The 27,405-nt window shown below is 36.6% G+C and overlaps 1 protein-coding gene and 1 long non-coding RNA gene across 4 annotated transcripts in view; one reads left to right on the top strand and one right to left on the bottom strand.

Annotated features, from left to right (window-relative positions):
- Window positions 1-27,405, bottom strand: part of LOC115222174 (tyrosine-protein kinase HTK16) — a 94,543-nt gene that overhangs the window by 19,339 nt on the left and 47,799 nt on the right. For all 3 annotated transcript variants that reach the window (XR_005002971.1, XR_005002972.1, XM_029792320.2), the window contains exons 5-10: window positions 25,870-25,985; window positions 14,633-14,773; window positions 13,154-13,259; window positions 10,604-10,671; window positions 8,078-8,212; window positions 33-162 (exon numbers count right to left, since the gene is read on the bottom strand). Coding sequence is in view for 1 of the 3 variants with exons in the window: in XM_029792320.2 (XP_029648180.1) it covers window positions 33-162; window positions 8,078-8,212; window positions 10,604-10,671; window positions 13,154-13,259; window positions 14,633-14,773; window positions 25,870-25,985 (696 nt within the window). In the remaining 2 variants the exon portion in view is untranslated. The remainder of the gene's footprint in view (window positions 1-32; window positions 163-8,077; window positions 8,213-10,603; window positions 10,672-13,153; window positions 13,260-14,632; window positions 14,774-25,869; window positions 25,986-27,405) is intronic.
- LOC118767078 lies at window positions 6,934-26,446 on the top strand. The gene is made up of 3 exons (XR_005002973.1): window positions 6,934-7,129; window positions 11,826-11,831; window positions 26,436-26,446. It is a non-coding gene; the product is annotated as an uncharacterized LOC118767078 (long non-coding RNA).

The following is a 27,405-nucleotide window of genomic DNA, read 5'->3' as shown; positions in this document are numbered from 1 at the left end:
ATATAGAGTTGAGTCTCTTGTATGATACTTACCTACTGACAGACCGTACTTAAGTAAACAGGGAAGTCCATCAGACCTCATATTGTAGTGGTGTACCAGTAATTGGAGTGAGTACATGTATGGTCCATTGTCTATGTAGTACATTTCTTTGCCATTGTATTCCTGTAAATATCAATGTAGATATAATAAGATAGTGGTTGGTTTTGCATTTGTATAACTTTTTACCAACAAATGTGATCCCCCCTCCTATTCCTTTTCCTTTTTTTTCTTTAAGTGGTTGTAGCCAAGATGTACTTCATCGGGTATTGCCAGGAACCTCGGTCCCTCAACAGCTTTGGTAAGTTCCCAACTTCATGTTGTATGTTGTGTGTCTCAGCCAGTAGCATCAATGTAGCTGAGCGGTGTGGTCTTCTACTATAGCCTTGATTTGACCAAAGCCTTGTGAGTAGATTTTGAAGAAAGAAACCAAAAGAAGCCCATCATATATGTGTGTGTTGTGTGTGTGTGTGTGTGCATGTGTTTGTGTGTCTTTGTATCCCCCCCACTGATTGACAACTGGTGTTGGTGTGTTTACGTCCCTGTGACTTAGTGGTTCGGCAAAAGTGACTGATAGAATAAGTACCATACTTAAAAAGAAACTAAGCACTGGGGTTGATTAGTTCAACTAAAATACCTTAAGGCGGTGCCCCAGGATGGCCACAATCTAATTACTGAAACAAGTAAAATGTAAAAGGTATATTTGATTTGACAATATACTCTTAAATAAACTATGTTAGAATACAAGAATGGATGGTCACTGTTGGAATGTCAATTGATCACAGGTCTACATGACTCAGAGCTGACCTTGGGCTAAACAACAACAACATCATCATTAACAACACATACGTATATGCACATGAAATTGGTTTTATAAGATCCTCAATACAAAGAGTGCAGAGCGTTTTTGTACTTATGAATCGAATATATTTTCTGTATGAATAATAAAATATCTAATAAAAGCGGAGGGGCTTTGGTCGTTACAAAAGGTTATGCATTTAGTACACAACTTCTATATTTAGTGCAAGACACTCAAGGTTACATTGTACAGCATTTTGCTTTCAGATTGCTGATTGCAGTCGAAATGATGTCATGCGTTTTTGTGGCAAGCATTTATCACACTTGTGTCAACATAGCGGGAGTGTACATCAATTATACAACTCTCATTCAATAACTATCTGTGTGTGCGTGTGTATGTATGTGTGTGTGTGTGTGTGTGCATATATTTGTACACACATACACATATATTTAACCCTTTAGTGTTTGCATTATTCTACCAAAATTAATGCTTTTTCATCCACTTTGTTTTGAACTAATCATGCATTATCTTGTAGCGATGAGATTCTGGTGAGGTAGCTGTTAATTTTTAAAACGATATTGTAGGGTTGGTATGAGAGACCAGATCTGGCCAGTTTGAACATAAAACAGGCAGAATACTTTTGGGCGGATACGGCCGGTTTAAATGTTAAAGGGTCAAACACACATACTTATGAATATATCATATGTGGAGGCAGGTAGCCTTTATAGTTAAGGGGACGGACTCGCAAAAATAAGATTGTGGGTCCAGTCCCAACACCAAGCTACATGTTGTGTGTTCTTGAGCGAAGTACTTCATTTCATATCGCTCCAATCTACACAAATGAAAATGAATACCATCCCAGTGCTGGCATAGTTTTCTCTTTCACAAAGTGTCACATCCTGGATACTCCATTGGGTCAATAGCAACAAAGGCCGAGAGGATGTCTATATTTGGTTGCAGCCACATAGGCATCTAAAGCAATTAGGCAAAAGTGTGCTACGTGCTACCAGTTCATAATGGTTTACGAGAAGTTTTGTTGTTTTGTTTTACATATATGTGTGTGCGTGTACATGGACATATATATGTATATATATATATTTTATATGTATATGTGTGTGTGTGTGTGTATATATATATATATATATATATGTATTATTTCTTTACAGTCCACAAGGGGCTAAACAAGGGCAGACAAAGGGATTAAGTCAATTACATTGACCCCAGTGCGAAACTGGTACTTTATTTATAGACTCCGAGAGGATGAAAGGCAAAGTCGACCTCAGCGGAATTTGAACTCAGAATGTAACGACAGACGAAATACCGCTAGGCATTTCGCCCACCGTGCTAACGTTTCTGCCAGCTCGCCGCCTTATATATATGTATGTATTTATATGTATATGTATGTATGTATGTATATATATATATATATAACGGGAAGCTTTATGAAATAGACAAAAGACGAAGGCAGGTGGAAAACAAACAAACAATTGTATTAGTATGGCGCTCAGGAATATAAATAACACAAGTCTTTAACGTTTCGAGCCTACGCTATATATATATATCCAAGAAAGTTAGGGGTTGTGAATCCAACCACTAAGGGATAATATCTATCCAATATACTGCTGGTAGAATACCCAATTATTAATACACAAGTGTTTTTTATTGCAATGCACTTACATTACCCAGTGTACAAAATGGGTGAAGGTAAAGAGATATTTAACCATTAATTTATATAGCAAATAAGACAATGGAGGAGAACAATGGGAGGTTCATCAACTTTTGGACATTAAATTATGTTAACTTATTTATTTATTTACTAAACTGATAATTACAATAACATACATACATAGAGCATATTATTCTTTATATATAAGATATAAGATATAAAATATAGTAATCTATAAGGATACCAGTAATTATAATTATAATAAAAAACTTGCTATATATATATATATATATATATATACAAAAAGCAATAAAGATTCAAGTTAATTTAAATGAATTTACTTGAATATGGTACCTAACTTAGATGCACCAAAAAAAACTATACTGTTTTAACAATACAGTAATGTGGGGTGATTATAAGCGAGAAAGAAGCAACAAGAATGGATAGGTTTTTAGTACAATCGTTTCATACAAGGACAGGCTTTATTAAAAGTTGTAAAAATTACAGCATATAAACGTGTCCCGTACTCATCAGCTAAAATACATGTGAGTTCTCTAGACATCCTAGTGGTTGAGGCTATACTCATGAAGTAATGTAGATAATTAAGTAACATAAACAGATTTCCAAAGTTCATTAAAGTTCTTTAAAGATGATGTACAGTCTTATCACAGAATTTTAAAAAAGTTCTAATAGCATCACAGAGAAGGTGACCTAATCCATAGAGCACATATGAATTTCCAGAGATATGATGAGGGATTACATACTCACAGAAGACAAATTTATCCATTGTTAATCACAACGAGGTGGGTCTCAATTCCTGCTTATTAGCATTACAGAGAGGGTGAATTAATTCTAAGCACTGGGGTTGATTAGTTCAACTAAAATCCCTTGAGGCGGTGCCCCAGTATGGCCACAGTCTAGTGACTGAAACAAGTAAAATGAAAAAGGTATATTTGATTTGACAATATACTCTTAAATAAACTATGTTAGAATACAAGAATGGATGGTCACTGTTGGAATGTCAATTGATCAGAGGTCTACTTGAATCAGATCTGACCTTGGGCTAAACAACAACATCATCATCAACAACACATACGTATATGCACATGAAATTGGTTTTATAAGATCCTCAATACAAAGAGTGCAGAGCGTTTTTGTACTTATGAATCGAATATATTTTCTGTATGAATAATAAAATATCTAATAAAAGCGGAGGGGCTTGGGTCGTTACAAAAGGTTATGCATTTAGTACACAACTTCTATATTTAGTGCAAGACAGTCAAGGTTACATTGTACAGCGTTTTGCTTTCAGATTGCTGATTGCAGTCGAAATGATGTCATGCGTTTTTGTGGCAAGCATTTATCACACTTGTGTCAACATAGCGGGAGTGTACATCAATTATACAACTCTCATTCAATAACTATCTGTGTGTGCGTGTGTATGTATGTGTGTGTGTGTGTGTGCATATATTTGTACACACATACACATATATATAACCCTTTAGTGTTTGCATTATTCTACCAAAATTAATGCTTTTTCATCCACTTTGTTTTGAACTAATCATACATTATCTTGTAGCTATGAGAATTTGATGAGGTAGCTGTAAATTTTAAATCGATAGTGTAGGGTTGGTGTGAGAGACCAGATCTGGCCAGTATGAAAATAAAACAGGCATTATCTTATAGCGATGAGATTTTGATGAGGTAGCTGTTAATTTTTAAAATGACATTGTAGGGTTGGTGTGAGAGACCAGATCTGGCCAGTATGAAAATAAAACAGGCATTATCTTATAGCGATGAGATTTTGATGAGGTAGCTGTTAATTTTTAAAATGACATTGTAGGGTTGGTGTGAGAGACCAGATCTGGCCAGTTTGAACATAAAACAGGCAGAATACTTTTGGGCGGATACGGCCGGTTTAAATGTTAAAGGGTCAAACACACATACTTATGAATATATCATATGTGGAGGCCGGTAGCCTTATAGTTATGGGGACGGACTTGCAAAAATAAGGTTGTGGGTCCAGTCCCAACACCAAGCTACATGTTGTGTGTTCTTGAGCGAAGTACTTCATTTCATATTGCTCCAATCTACACAAATGAAAATGAATACCATCCCAGTGCTGGCATAGTTTTCTCTTTCACAAAGTGTCACATCCTGGATACTCCATTGGGTCAAGAGCAACAAAGGCCGAGAGGATGTCTATATTTGGTTGCAGCCACATAGGCATCTAAAGCAATTAGGCAAAAGTGTGCTACGTGCTACCAGTTCATAATGGTTTACGAGAAGTTTTGTTGTTTTGTTTTACATATATGTGTGTGCGTGTACATGGACATATATATGTATATATATATATTTTATATGTATATGTGTGTGTGTGTGTATATATATATATATATATGTATTATTTCTTTACCGTCCACAAGGGGCTAAACAAGGGCAGACAAAGGGATTAAGTCAATTACATTGACCCCAGTGCGAAACTGGTACTTTATTTATAGACCCCGAGAGGATGAAAGGCAAAGTCGACCTCAGCGGAATTTGAACTCAGAATGTAACGACAGACGAAATACCGCTAGGCATTTCGCCCAGCGTGCTAACGTTTCTGCCAGCTCGCCGCCTTATATATATGTATGTATTTATATGTATGTATGTATGTATATATATATATATATATATATATATATATATATATATATATATATAATATATATATATATATATATATATATATATTATAATATAACGGGAAGCTTTATGAAAATAGACAAAAGACGAAGGCAGGTGGAAAACAAACAAACAATTGTATTAGTATGGCGCTCAGGAAATATAAATAACACAAGTCTTTAACGTTTCGAGCCTACGCTATATATATATATCCAAGAAAGTTAGGGGTTGTGAATCCAACCCACTAAGGGATAATATCTATCCAATATACTGCTGGTAGAATACCCAATTATTAATACACAAGTGTTTTTTATTGCAATGCACTTACATTACCCAGTGTACAAAATGGGTGAAGGTAAAGAGATATTTAACCATTAATTTATATAGCAAATAAGACAATGGAGGAGAACAATGGGAGGTTCATCAACTTTTAGACATTAAATTATGTTAACTTTATATTTATTTACTAAACTGATAATTACAATAACATACATATTATTCTTTATATATAAGATATAAGATATAAAATATAGTAATCTATAAGGATACCAGTAATTATAATTATAATAAAAAACTTGCTATATAATATATATATATAATATATATATATATATATATATATATATATATTATATATGATAGATCGTTAGCCACTACACACATTTTTTCTCTCCTTGTTTTTTCAGTGTCTCTTCCTGTAGAAGAGAGTAGGCTTGAAACGTAAAAGACTTTTTCTATTCCTGAGTGTTATACTAATACATCTGTTTGTTTTGTACACCACCTGTCTTCGTCTTTTGTTTTTTCGTAAACTCTCTCTCTCTCTCTCTCTCTCTCTCTCTCTCTCTCTCTCTCTCTCTCTCTCTCTATATATATATATATATATATATATATATATATATAGATATATATATAGATATAATGAATCATATATACATACATAATGACTCATTATAAACTCAGCGAATACTGCAGAATTCCTGACATAGATCCAGTGACAATTATATCATAACTGTGGATGACATCAAGTAGCCCAAACAGTGAAAGTGCTCTAATCGGCATACTTCTAGATATATATATCTAAAGTTCAAATAATTACTTATGTGTATATGTATTTATATGAAACATACTTAAAATAGAAAACATATAATAGTGCTCAAATGCTTTGAACTTAAATTCTGAAGTCTTTATCAAAGACTAGATCCACAGGGTAAAGAGTGTCTATAAGAGAAATCCAAGTGAGCTGATGTAGAGACGGTGATGCAGATAAACATGATTAGGTTTGATGGCAGGAGGAAAATTGGCAGATAGCAGTTCACATCATGATATGAGAGATTTTCCTGACAAAGGAAGCTAGGATTACAGTAACGTCTCAGTGCATCCATCTTTCCAGTGTAAGATCTCCTCCAATTTCTGTCTGCTAAAAAAATTCGGATAGCGCTTTATTATTTTCTGACTGAACAAAAGACCTAAATAGAATAGACACCTGCACATATGATACTGAGACCCCCTTCGGTCATGAATGACCGTGGGATTGCACCTAGAAAGTTACCCTCCCAGGCACAAGTCTGGGCAAGGTTGTTTATGGAAGACCAGCAGTCGTCCATGCATACCGGCCTCCCCTTCTCCACGCCACCAGTGTTATCCAACGGAAAGGCAAAGGGGCCAATACAGCTTGGTACCTGTGATGTCGCAACTCATTTCTACAGCTGAGTGAGCTGGAGCAATGTGAAATAAAGTGTCTTGCTCAAGAACACAACACATTGCTAATGTTTGATTTGAGAGGGGTTTGGTTATTATTTCTTGCAGGTTAAGTGACCATGTAGAGGCTCCTCATTGGTCATCTTTGTTGTTGATGTTTAACTCTCCTGTTGTTGATAGGAAAGCCAAAATATGATCAAAGACAATCTAGCCTTAACGATCCTGCCTTTTTAGAAGTGTCCTTTCTTTTAAATTGCGGTGGTGTGTGAAGGCACATGACTCAGTGGTTAGAGCATTGAGCTTACAATCGCGAGGTTGTGAGTTCGAATCTCAGACATATGATAGGCTTGTAGAGAATAGCATCACATAGAACTATAGATGAGCTTTCCTGCACACATATAATAGAACAGACAATGAAACCATATTGTTAGCCAGCAGTCTAAGGATAGCCAAGTGTGTGTTAGTAAATGTTTAAGAAAGAATCTTAAAAATCTAGGATTTTCAAGTAAAGAATGTATGACCAACTTCAGCATACTTAAATACAATCTGTAAGTAGAGCAGAAGAAATTTGCAAGACTTTTCAAGAGTTCAACGTAAAACATTTTATTGTTTTTGTTATCTAAATTCCAATGATGGAACTTTAGATAACTTTAGATGTATTTTCCATATTGTTAGAAACTAGCTCCTTCTTTGTAGGAAGAATTCAAATAATTTAATTTAAATAATATAGGCGTAGGAGTGACTGTGTGGTAACCACATTTTTCCGGGTTCAGTCCCACTGATGGCACCTTGGGCAAGTGTCTTCTACTATAGCCTCGGGCCGACCAAAGCCTTGTCTGGATTTTGTAGACGGAAACTGAAAGAAGCCCTTCGTATATACGTATATATATATATATTATATATATATATATATATATATATATATATATATATATATATGTGTGTGTGTGTGTGCGTGTGTGTTTGTGTGTCTGTGTTTATCCCCCAACATTGCTTGACAACCGATGCCGGTGTGTTTACATCCCCGTAACTTAGCGATACAATAAGTACCAGGCTTACAAAGAATAAGTCCTGGGGTCGATTTGCTCGACTAAAGGCGGTGCTCCAGCATGGCCACAGTCACATGACTGAAACAAGTACAAGAGTAAAAGAGTAAGAAAGAATTGAAAGTAAGCAGATATAGAGTTTAAGCAAAAAAGGTTTCCACTTACACAGTTCTGTATTTCAAAATGGAAGACGTGTCCAAAATAGATGCTCATCACATACCATCCTTCATGCCATTTACTTCTTCGAATGAGGAATAATCCTGGTGTAGTAGCGCCACGTTTCAGTAAAATTGCAGCACCCTTCATAGAAGCAGAAAGGGAAGAAATTATTGTGAACCTCAAGGATAATCAAGGATAGATTAAGGCAATCAATGTTAATAGATTCAAAGCTAATTGAGGTGTCAAAATTAATTATCTGAACCGAAAGTAATGAAATCTAATTGCCACAACAAAGTTCATTAAAGTTCTTTACTAGATTCTAAGATAACGAAAATTAATTCCAGGAACCAAAGTCACTCAAAGTGAATAATTTACTTACAAGGTTCAAAGATAATTAGAGTTAATTACTAGAATTAATGATAATCAAAAATAGGGTGAGTCGAAGAGACCAATAATAATCACCATCATCATTACTCCCACCCCACTACCATTACCACGATTGAAAAGGTTCAAAGAAGCCAAAAATGCATCTGGTGTTCTCAGTAGCCACTGCTGAGAGGAACTTTCATCTCCTTCCAAAATTTATTGTGGTTTCAACACAGCACATGTATAAGAGATGTTATCTCAGGACAAATACCACAGTAACTGGCCTATCAACACTGTATATACATTAAGTATGATACATAGATGACTATCTTAAATTAATACTGCCTGAATTGTGTTTATTGAATTTATATTCAGCTGGGAAGCTTTCCACAAAAACCAATGAATGTTCTAGTCACTGTTTTCCCTATTGTATCTAAACCAGATACCATTATTATTCGCAAGTCTTATTTTAATTAAAATGTTTCCATTGCATAGCTCTATGTTTGTTGGATGCATGCAGTGGCCATACTGGGGCATTGCTTTAACCCTTTAGCATTCAAACCGGCCATATCTGGCCAAAATATTTAACCTGATCTGGCCTCTCACCTCAGCCCTACAATGTCATTCTAAAACTAAAAAGACCACATCACTGAAATCTCTAAACTACAAGATAATACATGATTAATTTAAAACAATATAAATAAACAAACATCACATTTGACAGAATAATCTGAACACTAAAGGGTTAAAGGGTTTTAGTCAAACAAATTGACTCCAGTATCTAGTTTTTTTTTTTGAAAGCAAAGAACTTATTCTATCAGTCACTTTTGCTGAACTGCTAAGTTATGGGGACATAAACATACCAACATCTGTTGTCAAGCAATGGTGGGGGACAAACACAGACACAAAGACACACACATATAGATATGTTCATATATATATGACGGGCTTCTTACAGTTTCTGCCTACCAAATCCACTCAGAAGGCTTTGGCCGACCTGAAGCTATAGTAGAAGGCAAGCTTCTTACCACACAGCCACATACAGTGCTTAGTTGTGCTATTTTCTGTCTGTTCAATATAAGTATAAGATCTGGATGCATATTTTACCCCTTTTTGGCCACCCTGTTATCAGCCAACTTTTCTCAATGCCCCCCAGCCCTATCTTTCTACTGCCCTCTTGAGGGTAGTACCACCCACTCTGGGAACCACAGGTCTAAACAAAGGTTAGGTATCTCTCACTCTCAGCTGTTGGCTGACCAGTTAGACTGAATCCATCTACTATGTTTAAAGTGGTCTAAAAACTGGTATTGTGAAGATGGTGCTTCCTTTATCTCTATCTCTCTATATATAAACGGCAAAATGTCTGTGCGCGTGTGTGTGTGTGCATGTCCTTTATACAAATCCACAATTTTTCAGTTAGAGGGCTCGCACTTTCTTTGGTCATTCAAAACCGTCCAAGGGTGGTTGTGCACATCTTTACATTTCCCTAATCACCCTGCAAAGCCATTAAAATATCAATAGAAGTGACTTTTTTGCGAAATTTCTATCCAAAACCCAATCAAAATGCCCAAAACTTGATACGCCAATTGAATGCCATCTAGCTGTATGTGATTGGTCGGAGATTTGGACAGTACTCACGTGTATGTGCGCATGCACGCAGCTGTATATGCATGCACTAGCACTATGACCCGGTGTTGCCAGGTCATAGTGCTAGTGTTCTATAAGTTCGAAGTTCAAGAAATAGAGATTGACAAAATGAGAACCAGACTGTAAAAGTGCTGGCTTGGATATGACCTACAGAAATTCTTGTGTGTGTGTGTATGTATTTATGAGCGGTGTGTGTGTGTGTGTGTATGCATTTATAAGTGGTGTGTGTGTGTGAATGAGTAAGAAAAAAGATAGAGAGAGAGGGATGGTTAGATAAATAAGCTAGGTGGGTACAATGAGAAAGAGAGGTAAGAGAGAGAGAGAGAAAGAGGAGGAGCATGTGTTTAGGGAGGGATGGGTGTTGAGGAAAATGGCAAAGATATTTGTAACTAATAAAATAGGGAATTTGAAAACAAAGAAAACAAAACAACAAAATCAATAAATAACATTAGTTTTCAATTGGAAGAATAAATATATCAATAAATGAATAAATACATAAAAAACATATGTTGTGCTTACTTGTCTTTCAAGTTCTGGATGTAACCAATGTTCGCGTTTTGTTAATGCCTGGGGAGGGACGTTTTTCTCTGTGAAAATATAAATTTATCACACATAACAGACAATACCCAAATCAAAAGAAATTGAATATTTTTGTTCTTTGTTGTTTTTTTTATTTATTTTTTTCTTGGTAATTGTTGAGAAAAAAATGTTTCAAAAGATTTGCTTTTTTTACGAAACATCATCATCATCACTATCGTCACCACCACCATCATCACTATCATAATCATCAGCATCACTATCGTCACTATCATAATCATCAGCATCACTATCGTCACCACTGCCACCACTGCCGCCGCCGCAACCACCACCATTTAGCATCCATGTTTTGTGCTCACATGGGTTGGATGGTTTGACAAGGTCTGGTAGGTTCTAGGACTCAATTGTGTGCTTAATGTCTGCTGGATGCCCTACCATGCACCAACCAATTTACAGTGTGTAGTAGGTGCCCTTTATCATGGCACCAATACTGGGGAGGTCACCATGCAGCTTGCAAGACTAAGATCTCCTTCAGGTGAATTGTGCTACTGTAGACAGGTGGGCATTGGATTTATGAGGCTGGTAGTTAAAGCAGGAGAGAAGGGGCCAGAACAGAACAGCTTCTCTTGTAGAAGAACCATTTAGTTACATTCTAGAAGAGAGGGTAGGACTGTCTGGGGTAGAGTAGGAAAGAGATAAAAAATGTGGTCATGAGGTGTCTGGGTGGAACCTCAAAGAAGACATGGGTAGATATGAGCGGGGGGGGGGGGAGAACAGAGAGTGTGGGTGGGTAGGGATTGTGAAAATGTAAAGGAAAGTGAGAGATGTCTAGGGATGGGGAATAGCTGACAGAGTGGATATAATTTTTGAACAAGTGTTGAGAGATGATAAGCAGGGAAGAGTAGGGGAGAGTAGGTGAGAACTGCAGAGATTGAGGATTGGATTTGTAGATAGGCATTGGAAGTGACCATTGAGACATATGGGTTGTGAGTGGTAGGTGGGGGAGAGATGATGTGTGGGTGGGAAGGTTACAAGAATGTGTGTATGTGGTGGAGGGGGAGATAGGCATAGAATATGGGGTAAGAGAGAGAGAGAGAGAGATGTATGGTAGGGTAGAGCGACAGCTGTAGAAATTATGTAGAGGTGAGGAATGTATAGGTGGATTATTGGAAGGGACAAATGAGACATGGGTTAGTGGGGGGAGATGATGGTTGGTTGGGAAGGTCATAAGAGAGTGTGTATGTGGGAAGGAGGCAGGCATAGTATATGGGGGGAGAGAGAGAAGGGGAGAGAGAGGAGGAAGAGAGAGGAGGGAGAGAGAGGGGAGAGGAAGAGAGAGGAGGGAGAGAGAGGGAAGAGAGAGAGAGAGAGAGAGAGAGATGTATTGTGGAGGAGGAGAGATAATTTGTGGTTCAGGAAGGTGATCAATGTGAAATGTGGGTGAAGAGGACATTATTAAGAATGAAGAATGGACATCAAGTGAAATGGTTTCAGGTAGTGAGAAGCTGTACTGAAGAAGACCTATCCAACCTATGGAAGCCTGAGAAAATGATAATGATGATGACATACATACATGCATACACTCACATCATCCTCATCATCATCATCATCACCCTTTAATGTCTACTGTTCATGATGGCATGGGTTGGACAGTGTGACCAGAGCTGGAAAGCTGGGGGGGTGATTTGGCATGGTTTCTACAGCTGGATGCCCTTCCTAACATCAACCACTTTACAGAATATGCTGGCTGCTTTTATGTGGCACAACATGGGCGCTTTTACGTGGCACTGTACAGGCACTTTTACGTGACACTGCACGGGTACTTTTACATGGCACCATACATAAATATATACATGCATAAATGTAAATACATGTATGTAGACACCCGCTCATCCACCTACACACACACACACAAATATATACATGCATAAATGCACACATAACTGTAAATACATGTATTCACACACACACACACACACACACATAGGAGTGGCTGTGTGGTAAGTAGCTTGCTTACCAACCACATGGTTCCGGGTTCAGTCCCACTGCGTGGCACTTTGGGCAAGTGTCTTCTACTATAGCCTCGGGCCGATCAAAGCCTTGTAAGTGGATTTGGTAGACGGAAACTGAAAGAAGCCCGTCGTATATATGTATATGTATATATATATGTGTGTGTATTTGTGTATCTGTGTTTGTCCCCCCAACATCGCTTGACAACCGATGCTGGTGTGTTTACATCCCTGTAACTTAGCGGTTCGGCAAAAGAGACCGATAGAATAAGTACTAGGATTACAAAGAATAAGTCCGGGGTCGATTTGCTCGACTAAAGGCGGTGCTCCAGCATGACCACAGTCAAATGACTGAAACAGGTAAAAAAGAGTATACCTGTTGAAGATGGTGAATGATATGCTTAGCTAAATGATGAATGCATGCAGCGATATTCACAGGTTACTAGAGTGTTGTGAGGAAAGTTAAACAAGGAGTAAACACAAGGAGTAATAAACAGAGAATAAGGAGTAAAACTATAGTTACCAAAGAGTTTGATACATTTATTGTGTTTGCCTTCGATTGCTAGATCTAATGGTGTGAGACCTTCTTGAGTTCTTGGAAATGCCGGCGAGAGATTCTGCAGAAATAACTGAAATAGGAAAAAACGAAATTGACATATGCTGGGGCTACCCACTGGAGCCTATGCGGCAGGTATTTAAAGAGAAAGGCGGCAAGATGGTAGAAATGTTTGCACGCCGGGCGAAATGCTTAGCGGTATTCGTCTGCCGTAACGTTATGAGTTCAAATTCCGCCGAGGTCGACTTTGCCTGTCATCCTTTCGGGGTCGATAAATAAAGTACCAGTTTCGCACTGGGATCGATGTAATCGACTTAATACGTTTGTTTGTCCTCTCTGTGTTTAACCCCTTGTGGGTAGTAAAGAAATAGGTATTTAAAGAGAAAAATTTGACAAGACAGTAAGTCACTGGCTGACACTCGCTGACGATACATCCATCAAAGAGGCTAGGGAACAGAAGAAAGAAGAAGAAAGAAGACATGCACCCAACACCAGAGCTGAAGACACCTCCGAAAGGGGGGGGGGGGCGCCACATCAAAACGGTAGAGGAGTAGGGGCCGAAACCGGACGTGGTTCCTCCTGATGATGTCTTGAGCTAACTGGATCCTATAAAGGAGCTGTTGTGGTAGCAGACCACGAAACACGGTTGTAATTCCTCCTACCTAAACAAAGCAGTTAGGTGCAGAAGATGGTGAAGATGGCAACAGCAGTGATGGTGCTGATGGGGGTTGGTGAGTATTATTAATTTATTAATTCTTGTTTTGTTTGTTTATAGTTCAGGTAGAAGAAGCAGGGCAACTGCCTACCCAGTCCTTCTCAGGGCTTCACAGACTGATGAGACTGTGGTTGGTAAGCAAGCTACTTACTACACAGCCACTCCTGCCCCATTGATATAATTTTATTAAACTCACCCTAAATATGTTTGCTATTAATAATCTTGCTAATTGCAATGTATGCTGTTTGGCATAACAAAAATATTTGTCAGTCTACACAAAAAATAGGATCTAGGTTAATGCATGTTTTTAATAAATTAATATAATTTGGAAAGTTTTTAGTATAATTTACTGATGAGTAACAAGTAATGAAGTGAGTCCCCTTTTTACAGTAAAATCTTCACTATTTGGCTATTAAAGCCACTACACACATTTTTTTTCTCTCCTTGTTTTTTCTGTGTCCCTTTCTGTAGAAGAGCGTAGGCTCGAAACATAAAAGACTTTTTCTATTCCTGAGCATTATACTAATACATCTGTTTTTGTACACCACCTGTCTTCGTCTTTTGTTTTTTCCGTAAACTCTCCCTATATACATATATATATATATATATGTTGTAATAGCTTGTTGAAATATCTTATTTATATATGATCTTTTATGAGAGCCATATTTAGCAATTTAAAAAAACAAACAAACTAATTACACACACACACATGCACACCTTTATATACGTACCTGTACACATTTATGATAACCCTTTTGTGCCACTTCATGTAGTGGATATAATCCCGACACTACACATCTTTCATGAGGATCATATTTAGCAATTTGTAAGAGGTCAGAAATAATCTCAGGTTGGTTTGCTTGGCAGGCCACCTAAATAAAATTAAAGAGAAGATCATGGTAAATTGAAGTGAATTTATCTGTAGAATCTGTAAAATTTAGATATAGTTAATATTTAAACTGATTTTATTTTGATATCTGAGTTTTCACCATACTTACTCAAGATCAAAGTCACTTCTTTGTGTTCCACATTTAATAATTCCACATTATTAAATGGAATATTATTCCAAAGTGAACCGAGTATATTTTTTCTGTAGCACCAGCACTATAGGGGTTGTCTTGCCTTCAGCAAGACTAAAGAGTCAACTCAAGCTCTGCAGTAGTGCTGCTTGATCCCGTTAGCTAACCACTTACAGAGTGTACTAGGTGCTTCTATCATGATATTAGCACTAGTGTAAGGATCAGGGAGCTTCTTCAACCAATTACCCCAAAATTTGAAAGGAAAAAAAATCATAGATTCTTTGAATTCAAAAGGTTTATTAAATCTATTTATATGGAGAATACACTTGTAGATATAAAATGTATAAAATAAATTAATATCCTCATTATGAAACAAAAGGAATTTTCTAGAAATTTTTTTACTTCAGGTTATGGAGAAATGATGTTTAATTTTTGTCACAATTGCATCCAAATTGGGGCATTTTGATGCCAGAGCAATTTAGATACAATCTTCGGGATCCAATCTATTTGATTAAAGGACTGAATCGAAACATGGACAGGCAATGCTATGCAATTTTAAGGGTGACATGGACTGCAATGACTTTCACTGGTCAATCTTGGCCAGCCAAGTTTGACTCCTACAGAGTGCTTATAAAGTATGTGCCTGGATATTCAAACCATTTTTCTTATATATGTATGTATACGTGATTGGTTCTTAGTTAAAGGGCAGCAGTTTTTGAATCTATAAGTAACACACGAACACACATAAAGACTTTTATATAATAGATATGAATATGCACATATACATACATGTATATGTGTGTATGTGTATTGTGTGTGTATATATATATATATATTATATATATATATATGCATATATGCATGTATATATATATGTATAAATATATGTATGCATGTATATATGTGCACATATTACATATACATCTATATATATACATATATATATATATATATATATACGCGAGAAAGAAGCAACAAGAATGGATAGGTTTTTAGTACGATCGTTTCATACAAGGACAGGTTTTATTAAAAGTTGCAAAGATTACAGCATATAAACGAGTCCCGTACTCATCAGCTAAAATACATGTGAGTTCTCTAGACATCCTAGTGTTTGAGGCTATACTCATGAAGTAATGTAGATAATTAATTAACATAAACAGATTTCTAAAGTTCATTAAAGTTCTTTAAAGATGATGTACAGTCTTATCACAGAATTTTAAAAAAGTTTTGATAGCATCACAGAGAAGGTGACCTAATCCATATGAATTTCCATAGATATGATGAGGGATTATATACTCACAGAAGACAAATTTATCCATTGTTAATTACAACGAGGTGGTCTCAATTCCTGCTTATTAGCATTACAGAGAGGGTGAATTACTCCTTTGTATAGATGCACAAATTCCAATGGTGTAGATGTAAATTTCCAGAGAAATGGAGATGAATTTCATATTCACAGGCGATAAATTTTTCAATGGTTGAACACAATGAGGTAGGTATCAATCCTTGTTATATGATTAGGTATTTGCCATATTAATCACATTACTGCTATTCACAAGAGGCTGTAGCTATTTAACTCTTAAAGGCTGAAGGGCTTTCTAGAGCGGCCAGAATAGAGAAGGGAATAGAAGAAAAGAGAAAATAATGGAGGAGGGAGCAAAAAAGGGGGGGGGGAAGGGGGACTAAAAGAGAAGAGAAAAGGAAACAGAGAATAAGAAGAAGAAAAGAAAAAAGAGAAAAGAGAAAGAAATAGGGAAAGAAGGGAAAAAAAGAAAAAGAAAAAAAAGAGGGTTCTAGTTATACAGAAGAGTTAGTAGACTGCAAGTCTGGTTTTAATCAACAGGCATCTAGGAACTAGAGGAGAATGTTATTCTTTACACCTAAATGATGAAACAGAAGGATCAATAAATAATAGCAATACTTTAGATATCAGCACCAACTATAGAAATGATAATCAAAATAATAGGAACCTAAAACATCTACCCAGGAATAATCCAAGGCCTGAAGTTGTTCCTCCTGTGTGTAAGTGTAGAATAAAATCAAAATGCCCGGCACCTGGTCTATGTAGGGAAAATAATGTAATCTATAAATGTACCATATCCACGGAGAATAACAAATATTTTTACATTGGCTGTACAATTAATTTTTTAGCCAGAGTTAGAAATCACATCTCGACTTTTAAATTACGTCATAAAGCTGGTACCACCACACTTTCAAACAAAATCTGGGAACTCAAAAATAATAATAAAAATTATACCCTTAATTGGGAAATAGTTAGGAGAGCAATTCCGTATAAAAATAGTAGGGTTGGTTGTCAACTATGCTCCATGGAGACGTACGAAATTCTAAAGCATAGTAAACATGGAAACTTATTGAATAACCATATCGAACTAGGTCAAGTTTGTGTCCACGCTAAATTGAAGACTTTAAAATATTTTAAATGATTGGAATATTCGTAACTAGATAGATAGATATAACTTGATTTCTACTAGTATAGCACTGCTTTAAGTAGATAACTAAGAGTTCTCACATTACAGTTATCTTTTTCCTTATATCTGCATCAGTTTTTTGAGAACAGGGAAATGAATAGTACTTATTCGCTACTTAATTGAGGCTTTATTTAATTTCAAACTCACAATTTTTAAATTCTTAATTTTAAATCTTAATTGTAATATTTAATTTTAATCCCTAACTTAATCTAATTTAAGTAGCATAACTCTAATAAATTATAATGAGTTACTGTAGCCCCATAATTCTATTTCAAAATTAAATAAATAAGGCTATTCCCTCGGTGATAATATGATTATCTTCATTATGATAGACAATCCCCTAACACCTTGTAAATGATCTTATAAGATTTGACCTGTAGTCAGTCAATGTATGAATAATAACGACAACTCCTTAAGACAATAAAATGAATAAATAAATAAGTAAATTTTTAATGACTTTTTGATAAGATTATACTTAGATTTTCCTAATGTATTTTCTGATGATTTTAGCATCTGACCCCTTAACCCCTGACTGTGTTATCTCTTTAGATTCTCTTTAAACTCATAGCTGATTTCAACAGCAATAAATTAACGGTTTACTGGTCAAAGAATAACATTCTCCTCTAGTTCCTAGATGCCTGTTGATTAAAACCAGACTTGCAGTCTACTAACTCTTCTGTATAACTAGAACCCTCTTTTTTTCTTTTTCTTTTTTTCCCTTCTTTCCCTATTTCTTTCTCTTTTCTCTTTTTTCTTTTTCTTCTTCTTATTCTCTGTTTCCTTTTCTCTTCTCTTTTAGTCCCCCTTCCCCCCCCCTTTTTTGCTCCCTCCTCCATTATTTTGTCTCTTTTCTTCTATTCCCTTCTCTATTCTTGGCCGCTCTAGAAAGCCCTTCAGCCTTTAAGAGTTAAATAGCTACAGCCTCTTGTGAATAGCAGTAATGTGATTAATATGGCAAATACCTAATCATATAACAAGGATTGATACCTACCTCATTGTGTTCAACCATTGAAAAATTTATCGCCTGTGAATATGAAATTCATCTCCATTTCTCTGGAAATTTACATCTACACCATTGGAATTTGTGCATCTATACAAAGGAGTAATTCACCCTCTCTGTAATGCTAATAAGCAGGAATTGAGACCCACCTCGTTGTAATTAACAATGGATAAATTTGTCTTCTGTGAGTATATAATCCCTCATCATATCTATGGAAATTCATATGGATTAGGTCACCTTCTCTGTGATGCTATCAAAACTTTTTTAAAATTCTGTGATAAGACTGTACATCATCTTTAAAGAACTTTAATGAACTTTAGAAATCTGTTTATGTTAATTAATTATCTACATTACTTCATGAGTATAGCCTCAAACACTAGGATGTCTAGAGAACTCACATGTATTTTAGCTGATGAGTACGGGACTCGTTTATATGCTGTAATCTTTGCAACTTTTAATAAAACCTGTCCTTGTATGAAACGATCGTACTAAAAACCTATCCATTCTTGTTGCTTCTTTCTCGCTTATAATCACCCCACATTACTGTATTGTTAAATCAGTATAGTTTTTTTTGGTGCATCTAAGTTAGGTACCATATTCAAGTAAATTCATTTAAATTAACTTGAATCTTTATTGCTCTTTGTATATATATATATATATATATATATATATATATATATATATATATATACACATACATACATATATATGTACACATATATACATGCATACATATATTTATACATATATATACATACATATATAAACACACATAATATATATTATACATATATATATATATATATATGTATATATGCATGTATGCCCCTTTATATATGTGAGATAATAGTTTCACTTTAATAGTTTCAGTATTAATAGTTAAACTATTAAAGGGAAGAGATAAGAGATTGCTCTTGGATTGCATTAGGCAAGAAGGTGAACATTTTTTTGGCCTATGACACCACATGAACCCTAAGTAAATAATGAACCTAAGTAAGATAAATAGATATATAGATAAAGATACCAAACTGGAAAATGGGTGTAGTAAATTCAAATTTGAGAGAAAAGAGGAGCTAAAGTTGTTAGTGGATACACCTTGTATTACATATCAAGTAGTATACACCACGTGGCATATTGTGATATCCTGTTTGGGTCTGGAGATAATAACTTAAAAAATAGGTTAACTGGTGATGGTACTTACTTAGTATTGTTTACTGTAGACAGGAGCTAACTGACACAAACATATACGCATATGCTTGCATACATATTCAAATACACACACAGAGACACACATGCAGTTATACAAAGACATCTCTCTATATATAACACTATAAATTATTTGTTGTTGTTGGTGATAGCGATGGTGGCGCTGTTACTGAACATGAAATTCATTTGTTTGGGATGTTATAGCTACTCCTGCGAGGCATTCTGGGAAAGTTAATACTAGGGGATTAATTAATATAGGTGCCACAAACTAGGGATGATGCCTGATGTGGTGTAACTCCTGGTATGAAGGTGTTGCCATCAATTGAAAAAAAGAGATGAAAAAAAAGAAAAGAAATAGGTGCAGGAGTGGCTGTGTGGTAAGTAGCTTGCTAACCAACTACATGGTTCCGGGTTCAGTCCCACTGCATGGCATCTTGGGCAAGTGTCTTCTACCATAGCCCCGGGCCGACCAATGCCTTGTGAGTGGATTTGGTAGACGGAAACTGTTGTATATATATATATATATATATATATATATGTGTGTGTGTGTGTGTGTGTGTGTGTCTGTGTTTGTCCCCCTAGCATTGCTTGACAACCGATGCTGGTATGTTTACGTCCCCGTCACTTAGCGGTTCGGCAAAAGAGACCGATAGAATAAGTACTGGGCTTACAAAGAATAAGTCCCAGGGTCGATTTGCTCGACTAAAGGCGGTGCTCCAGCATGGCCGTGGTCAAATGACTGAAACAAGTAAAAGAGTAAAAGAGTATGCTGGGCAAAATGCTAAGTGTATTCCATTTGTCCCTATGTTCAGAGTTCAAATTCTACCACGGCCAACTTTGAGTACTGGGGTGAATGTAATGAACTTAACTACTCCAGGGCAAAGAGTATAAAAACTGCACTTCTCTGCCAAGCCATGTTGATCCAGTGTAGGATCATCAAACCACTACGATCTCAAGCTCAAATTCACAGCTTCCACATCAGACTGTGGTTGGTGGAGAGAACATGCTGAAGCGTTTGTCCTACAGTGGGCTGAACATAGGCAATTCAATTCAATCCAATCCAACCATGAATACACTGTGTTAGAAAAATAAACCCGGCTAGAATGCATTTGATCATAAGTCTGCCTGAGCAGTACTGATCGAGGTTTGAACCAAAAAACAACAAGCTCTGTTACAAATGAGAAATGTGAAGCCCTTCTCCCACCTCATATTTCTGTGTCAAAAATTAAGCCAGCGTGGTATGACAACTAAGAAGAAAACTCTTCTAAAAATAAACCATGAGATGGAGGACAAACAAAATAACACAAATTGGTTATACGAACCTTAAATGACCAGAAACTAAATGAATAATATCATAATTACACGACAAAATATCCTGATCATGCCCTTTTATGGTAAATTCAACTTGACTAACTTCCTGGTTTTTGTGGTTATACAAATCTAAACTATGCAAAGATATGCAAATTGTCGAACACACTTAATACAGATTAAATATCTCAAGAGACTTTCCGGAAAACAACTGAAATTTTATGACTTCAAAATAATCCTAGATTTCCAAATGTTCTTTTTTTCCTTTTTTTAATTTAAAAAAAAAAAATTGTGAAGTTTTCTAAAGTAAAAGCTTGAATCAAGTTTGGCTAAATTGGTAAAGAACTGGACAGCCAGCCAAAGAGTATAACTTCTTTCTGGCTAATATATGTAAATTTATATTGCGAACTCCTCAGTATGTCACGGGTTTCTGCGGCTGATAGGTTTTTTTTATTTTTTTAGATTTTAATTATTTCTGTGGTAAAATAAGCATTTTCATACCTAAAATTTAACCCTTTTGTTACTGTATTTATTTTGAGATGCTTTGTGTTCCTTTCAATTAATATTAAATATAACAAAGAATTTAATAAAATAACTTAGTTATCATTCAGCTAGTGTTAGAAACATAAATTGTGACTAAGGTTTGGTGGAAGATTTTAATTCAAATGTGGCGAGCTGGCAGAATCGTTAGCACGCCGGGCGAAATGCGTAGCCATATTTCGTCTGCCGTTGTGTTCTGAGTTCAAATTCCGCCGAGGTCAACTTTGCCTTTCATCCTTTCGGGGTCGATTAAATAAGTACCAGTTACGCACTGGGGTCGGTGTAATCGACTTAATACTTATGTCTGTCCTTGTTTGTCCACTCTATGTTTAGCCCCTTGTGGGTAATAAATAAATAGGAAGATTTTAATTCAAAACTTATGAAAACAAGACATTTGTACTCAGAGCCAGAGCCGGTTTCAGCCGGGTTGGTAACGAAAGAGTTAATAAATAAAAATACAGTACAGTACTGCACTGTATAACACAGTAATTAAAATATATTAAAAGAAATCATGTAGTGTACCGTGGATGAGTAAACAAAGAATAACGCATACTGTATGGAAAACGAAACACGGGAGGTGGGTGTGGGGTGTTGTTTTGCATTTATAATAAAAATATATACAAATTATAAAAAAAAAATACACAGTAGTATAGTACTGGTTCTACTTCACAGATTTTCACCTATCAGAAGGGTGGGTGGGTTTAAAACATAATGCCTGTGATAGTCAAGGGATTACTATATATATATATATATGCACACATATACACATACCTGCCTATCTACACTATGCTCACACACACACATACATATATACACATACATACATTTATACATACGCACACACATACATATACATACCTGCATATCAATATACATATATGATGGCTGCCCACTCATAACCAATGAAGACCATCACTGACCATCACTGTCTCTTTGTCACACTCTAATCTTTCATCCGCTGACACAAGTTACCTTCCTCAAATGCCCTGCCCCTCTCATAATCCCTTGTCTTGTGAATTACTTGGTTACCCTGCCAATGTTGGTGCCATGTTAAAAAGCATCCAGTCCACACTGTAACGTAGTTGGCATTTGGAAGGGCATCCAACTGTAAAAATTATGCCCAAACTAACCCCACCTATGCCAGTGCCACATAAAAAGCACTGAGTCCACTCTGCAGAGTGGTTGGTATTAGGAAGGGTATCCAGCTGTAAAATCCCTGCCAAAACAGACACAGTAGCCTAGGGTAGATTTTCTACTTGGCTGGCTCCTGTCAACCATCCTACTCATTCATGGAATATGGATGTTAAACGATGATAATGATGACGATGATGATAATACATTTATACACACACACGCACACACACACACATATACATCTGTGTGTGCCTCCGAGTGAGTACATTTGTGTCTCCTTGTCTTGACATCACATGACATCATCATCATCATCGTTTAACGTCCACTTTCCATGCTAGCATGGGTTGGACAATTTGACTGAGGGCTGGCGAACCAGATGGCTGCACCAGGCTCCAATCTTGATCTGGAATGTTTCTACAGCCAGATGCTCTTCCTAACGCCAACCACTCCGAGAGTGTAGTGGGTGCTTTAATGCGCCACTAGCATGAGGGCCAGTCAGGTGGTAGTGGCAACGGCCACGAAAAAATCATGTTTTTTTACGTGTCACTGGCACACCGGCACAAGTGCCAGTAAGGCGATGCTGGTAACGATCAAGCTTGAATGGTGTTTTTTAGGTGCCACTGGCAATGATAACACTTGGATGGTGCTCTTAGTGCTCCACTAGCACGGATGCCAGTCATCGAATTTGATTTCAATTTCACTTGCCTCAACAGGTCTTCGCAAGCAGTGTCCAATGAAGGGAAGGTACGCATAAGTTGGCTGGTTACACCCCTGGCTTAGGCCACAAGGTTGTGGTCTCACTAATTGTCACTGTTGTACATGCAGTGCCATTCAGTTCCAATATTTTGTGAGAACATGTCCAGCCATTGGGAAATATGAACTTGCTTGGAAACAGGTGAGAATTGATGACAACAAGAGCGTGCAGCTGTAGGCAATCTACTTCAATAAACTTCATCCGATCCATGGAAGCATTGTAAATTGGATGTTAAAAAGTGATGATGATGATACTTGTTTTAATGGAATTCTATTTATGATACACAATAAAGATTATCATATTTATGGGAGTCACAGAGGCTGTCTCAAATATTAATGAGTGTTTTTAAGAAGTGCAATGTGACCACACTTATGATATATAGCTGTTACTGGCAAATGAGCATGTCATATTAGCACATAACATGCTTTTGCTAATTGTTTTCAGGTGTCTATGTGGTCACAAGCAGATATAGAGACCCTTGAAGCTCTTCTGTTCTTGATCAAGCAGAAGAATCTGGATGTGGCAGCTGAAAGGAGAGAAGGCTGCACCAACACTGGGCCGGCATGTATTTTCAGCTGATTAGACCAGTGGTTTTCAACCAGGGTTCCACCAGTACAGTGTGGGGGTTCCACAAGAAGTTACAAAACTGCTAAAATCGGCAGTAATTTTTAAGTCTCCTGTGCAGATATGTGTGCATAAGACTATTAAATTATTGCACAGGGGTTCCTCGAGTCAGTGGAATGTTTCCTTGGGATTCCGCTCCAGTAAAAAGTTTGAAAAGCACTGGATTAGACAGTGAAAGAATGTGAAATTACCAGCTTTGCTCAATAATACAATGTGCTGCTTGGTCCAGGAATACAAGATGTTTGATATTACAGTGCCTACTACACAGATTCTATACTATATCAGCACTCGACTATGCTTACACTTTATGTCCATAATATGTTGACAAAAGCTCAAGCAGGATGTAGCCTGGAGTGTATTGTGTTCAAGCCTGTAATTCCTATGTAAATAAGTAAATAATTCTTGTAGACACACTACACACGCATACACACATCTGTATGTGTATGTACATATATACATATATATATCTGATAAGCATGGATCTTAGATAGCAGGAAAGAGAGTCAAGCCTCTATATAATATACAATATTCACATATAAAGTTTAAGTAAATACAGCAACTAAAGAAAAAATAGAGAGACAGCCAAAAAGAATAAAACAATGAGAAAAGATCTAAATTGCAGAATAGTTAAGTGTCTACTTGGAGAAACATAGATAAGTGCAGCAGCAAAAGGATTGGCAGACATTCTAGAGTGCAATTGGTAATGAGGTCACCCAAGTAATAGAGACTAGTCTATGTTCTACCTGTGACCTGTTAATAGCTACTGGTTTTAATGTTCAAAAGCAAAATCAAAATCAAAATCGATGACAGGCATCCGTGCTAGCGGGGTGCAAAGAGCACCATATGAGCATGATCACTGACAGAGCGGCTAACCGGCTTCCATTGCCAGTGGCACTTAAAGGGCACCATTCGAGTGTGATCGTTACCAGCGTCGCCTTACTGGCACTTGTGCTTGTGCTAGCGGGGTGCAAAGAGCACCATACGAGCGTGATCATTGACAGAGCAGCCAAATGGCTTCCGTGCCAGTAGAATATAAAAGGGCACCATTCGAGTGTGATCGTTACCAGCGTCGCCTTACTAGTACTTGTGCCCGTGCTAGTAGGGTGCCAAGAGCACCATCCGAGCGTAATCGTTACCAGAGCAGCCAACTGGCTTCCATGCCAGTGGCACGCAAAAGGGCACCATCTGAGCGTGATCATTACCAATGTTGCCTTACTGGCACCTGTGCTGGTGGCATGTGTAAAAAGATTCGAGTGAGGTCGTTGCCAGTACCGCCTGACTGGCCCTCGTGCCGGTGGCACATAAAAAGCACCCACTACACTCTCGGAGTGGTTGCGTTAGGAAGGGCATCCAGCTGTAGAAACTCTACCAAATCAAGATTGGTGCCTGGAGCAGCCATCTGGTTCACCAGCCCTCAGTCAAATCATCCAACCCACGCTAGCATGGAAAGCGGACGTTAAACGATGATGATGATGATGATGATGATGTTTTGTGTTGAAACATTATAGCAGTTAATGCATTCATAGCTTGGTTCACGCAGTTACTTCTTGTCCTACACACTGAATCAAGGTGGGGCACCTTGCTGTATTGGATGACTGTATATAACATATAAAGTTTAAACTGTTCGGCTTTGCTATGTTAAGTTATAGGAAAAATTAGAGTTGTCTGGTGAAAGATTCTCATAAATCAATTAATTAGTTAACAATAAAAGAAGTAAACTATGACCAGTGCATGTGTTTTTACTTTTAGACTGACCCATCCAAAATACATCTATTTCAATGCATCTTACAAAACAACTACACAATCAATATATATATATACACATCCTTATTCTGAGACAAAGCTTAACTTCAAACAACCAGTTCAAAAAACAAAAAAAAGAAGAGTAACTCACTTGAAGAGGTGTGCAGTGGTCTTGATTCTTTACTGATAGATTGACCTTGTATTTCAAAAAAAGTTTTACAATGCTGCTGTTTCCTATTTTACAAGCAATATGTAGAGGTGTGTCACCTGAAGTGTAAAATGAAATATTGTGAAGTTACATACATATATATATATATACACACACATCAGTGTGAATTAATAATTAATGAAGTCAACCGCAAATAACTTTTCATCCAGTGAAATTACACTAGTAAAGAGAAAATCAAAATCATTAGCATTAATGATAATTCTTATCAAGCAAGGCATGGGAAAGAAGTCTGATTTCTAGTATGCAAAGTGACATCTCCCGACATGTTTTGGTTTTATTAAGATATCTTCAGTGAAATATATACATACATACATACACACACACACACATATATATATATACAAGTATATAAATATATATACACACACATACATACAGATATACACATACATATATACATGGCATCGTTTAACATATAATATTAAAGTCAAATCAAATATTGATATTTTGAATGGATTTGACACGTGTATTTCAGATAATTATGCAAGTGAGAAACACAAATCTTTTGCATAATATCTTCTTCAGTTGAGACATTTCAAAATGTTTTGAAGTGTATGTCTTAATTAAGGAAGATGCTGCGTATGGCATAAATTCTTGCTTCTCTCTTGCATAATTATCTGAAACACGTGTATTAAATGCATTCAAAATATCAATATTTGACTTAACTTTAGTATGTATGTATATGTATATATATATATATATATATCATCATAATCATCATCATTATCATCGTTATCATCATCATCATCATTTAACGCTGGCTTTCCATGCTTGCATAGGTTGGGCGATTTGACTGAGGACTGGTGAACTAATATATATATATATATATATATCAGGTTGAGTAGAAAGCAAGCAATGTTTTGAACCATGAAGAATTTGTACTGGATTTTTGCAGAGTTTTGTAGAGGATGTAAAGCAGCTGAAACTGCTTGCGATATCAATGAAATGTTTGGTGTGGAAAAGACCAGTGAGTGGTCAGCTCGAAAATGGTTTAAACGATTTCACAGTGGAGACCTGAGCCTTGAAGATCGTGGGTGTAGTGGATGCCAATCTGTCATCAAATACAGTCAATTAAAGACCATTATTGAGAAAGATCCACGTAAAACCACTCGAGAACTGGCAAATGAACTTCAAGTTAATCCGAAAACTGCCTGCAATCATTTGCATCTGATCAGAAAATCGAAAAAGCTCGACAAATGGGTACCACATGATTTGAGTGAAAATCAGAAAATGCGTAGATATGAACTCACGACCATACGATCATGAGCCGAATGCCCCTAAGCCATGCGCCTTTTAATGTAGCTTTGTATTATATATGTATCGGTTCAAAGTCTCCCTTGACCTCAAGTGGCCTGAACTCTTTACATGAACACCACCCTGTACATAACTCCATGTCCCCCTACATGGCCTTGCTTTTTGCTTTTTGAGCCAAAAAATTAACTAACTAACTAACACACG

The sequence above is a fragment of the Octopus sinensis genome, linkage group LG19, assembly GCF_006345805.1.
Source record: "Octopus sinensis linkage group LG19, ASM634580v1, whole genome shotgun sequence".
NCBI lineage: Eukaryota > Metazoa > Mollusca > Cephalopoda > Octopoda > Octopodidae > Octopus > Octopus sinensis.
Note: the sequence above shows the minus strand (reverse complement) of the source record. Positions and strands in the feature narration are given on the sequence as shown.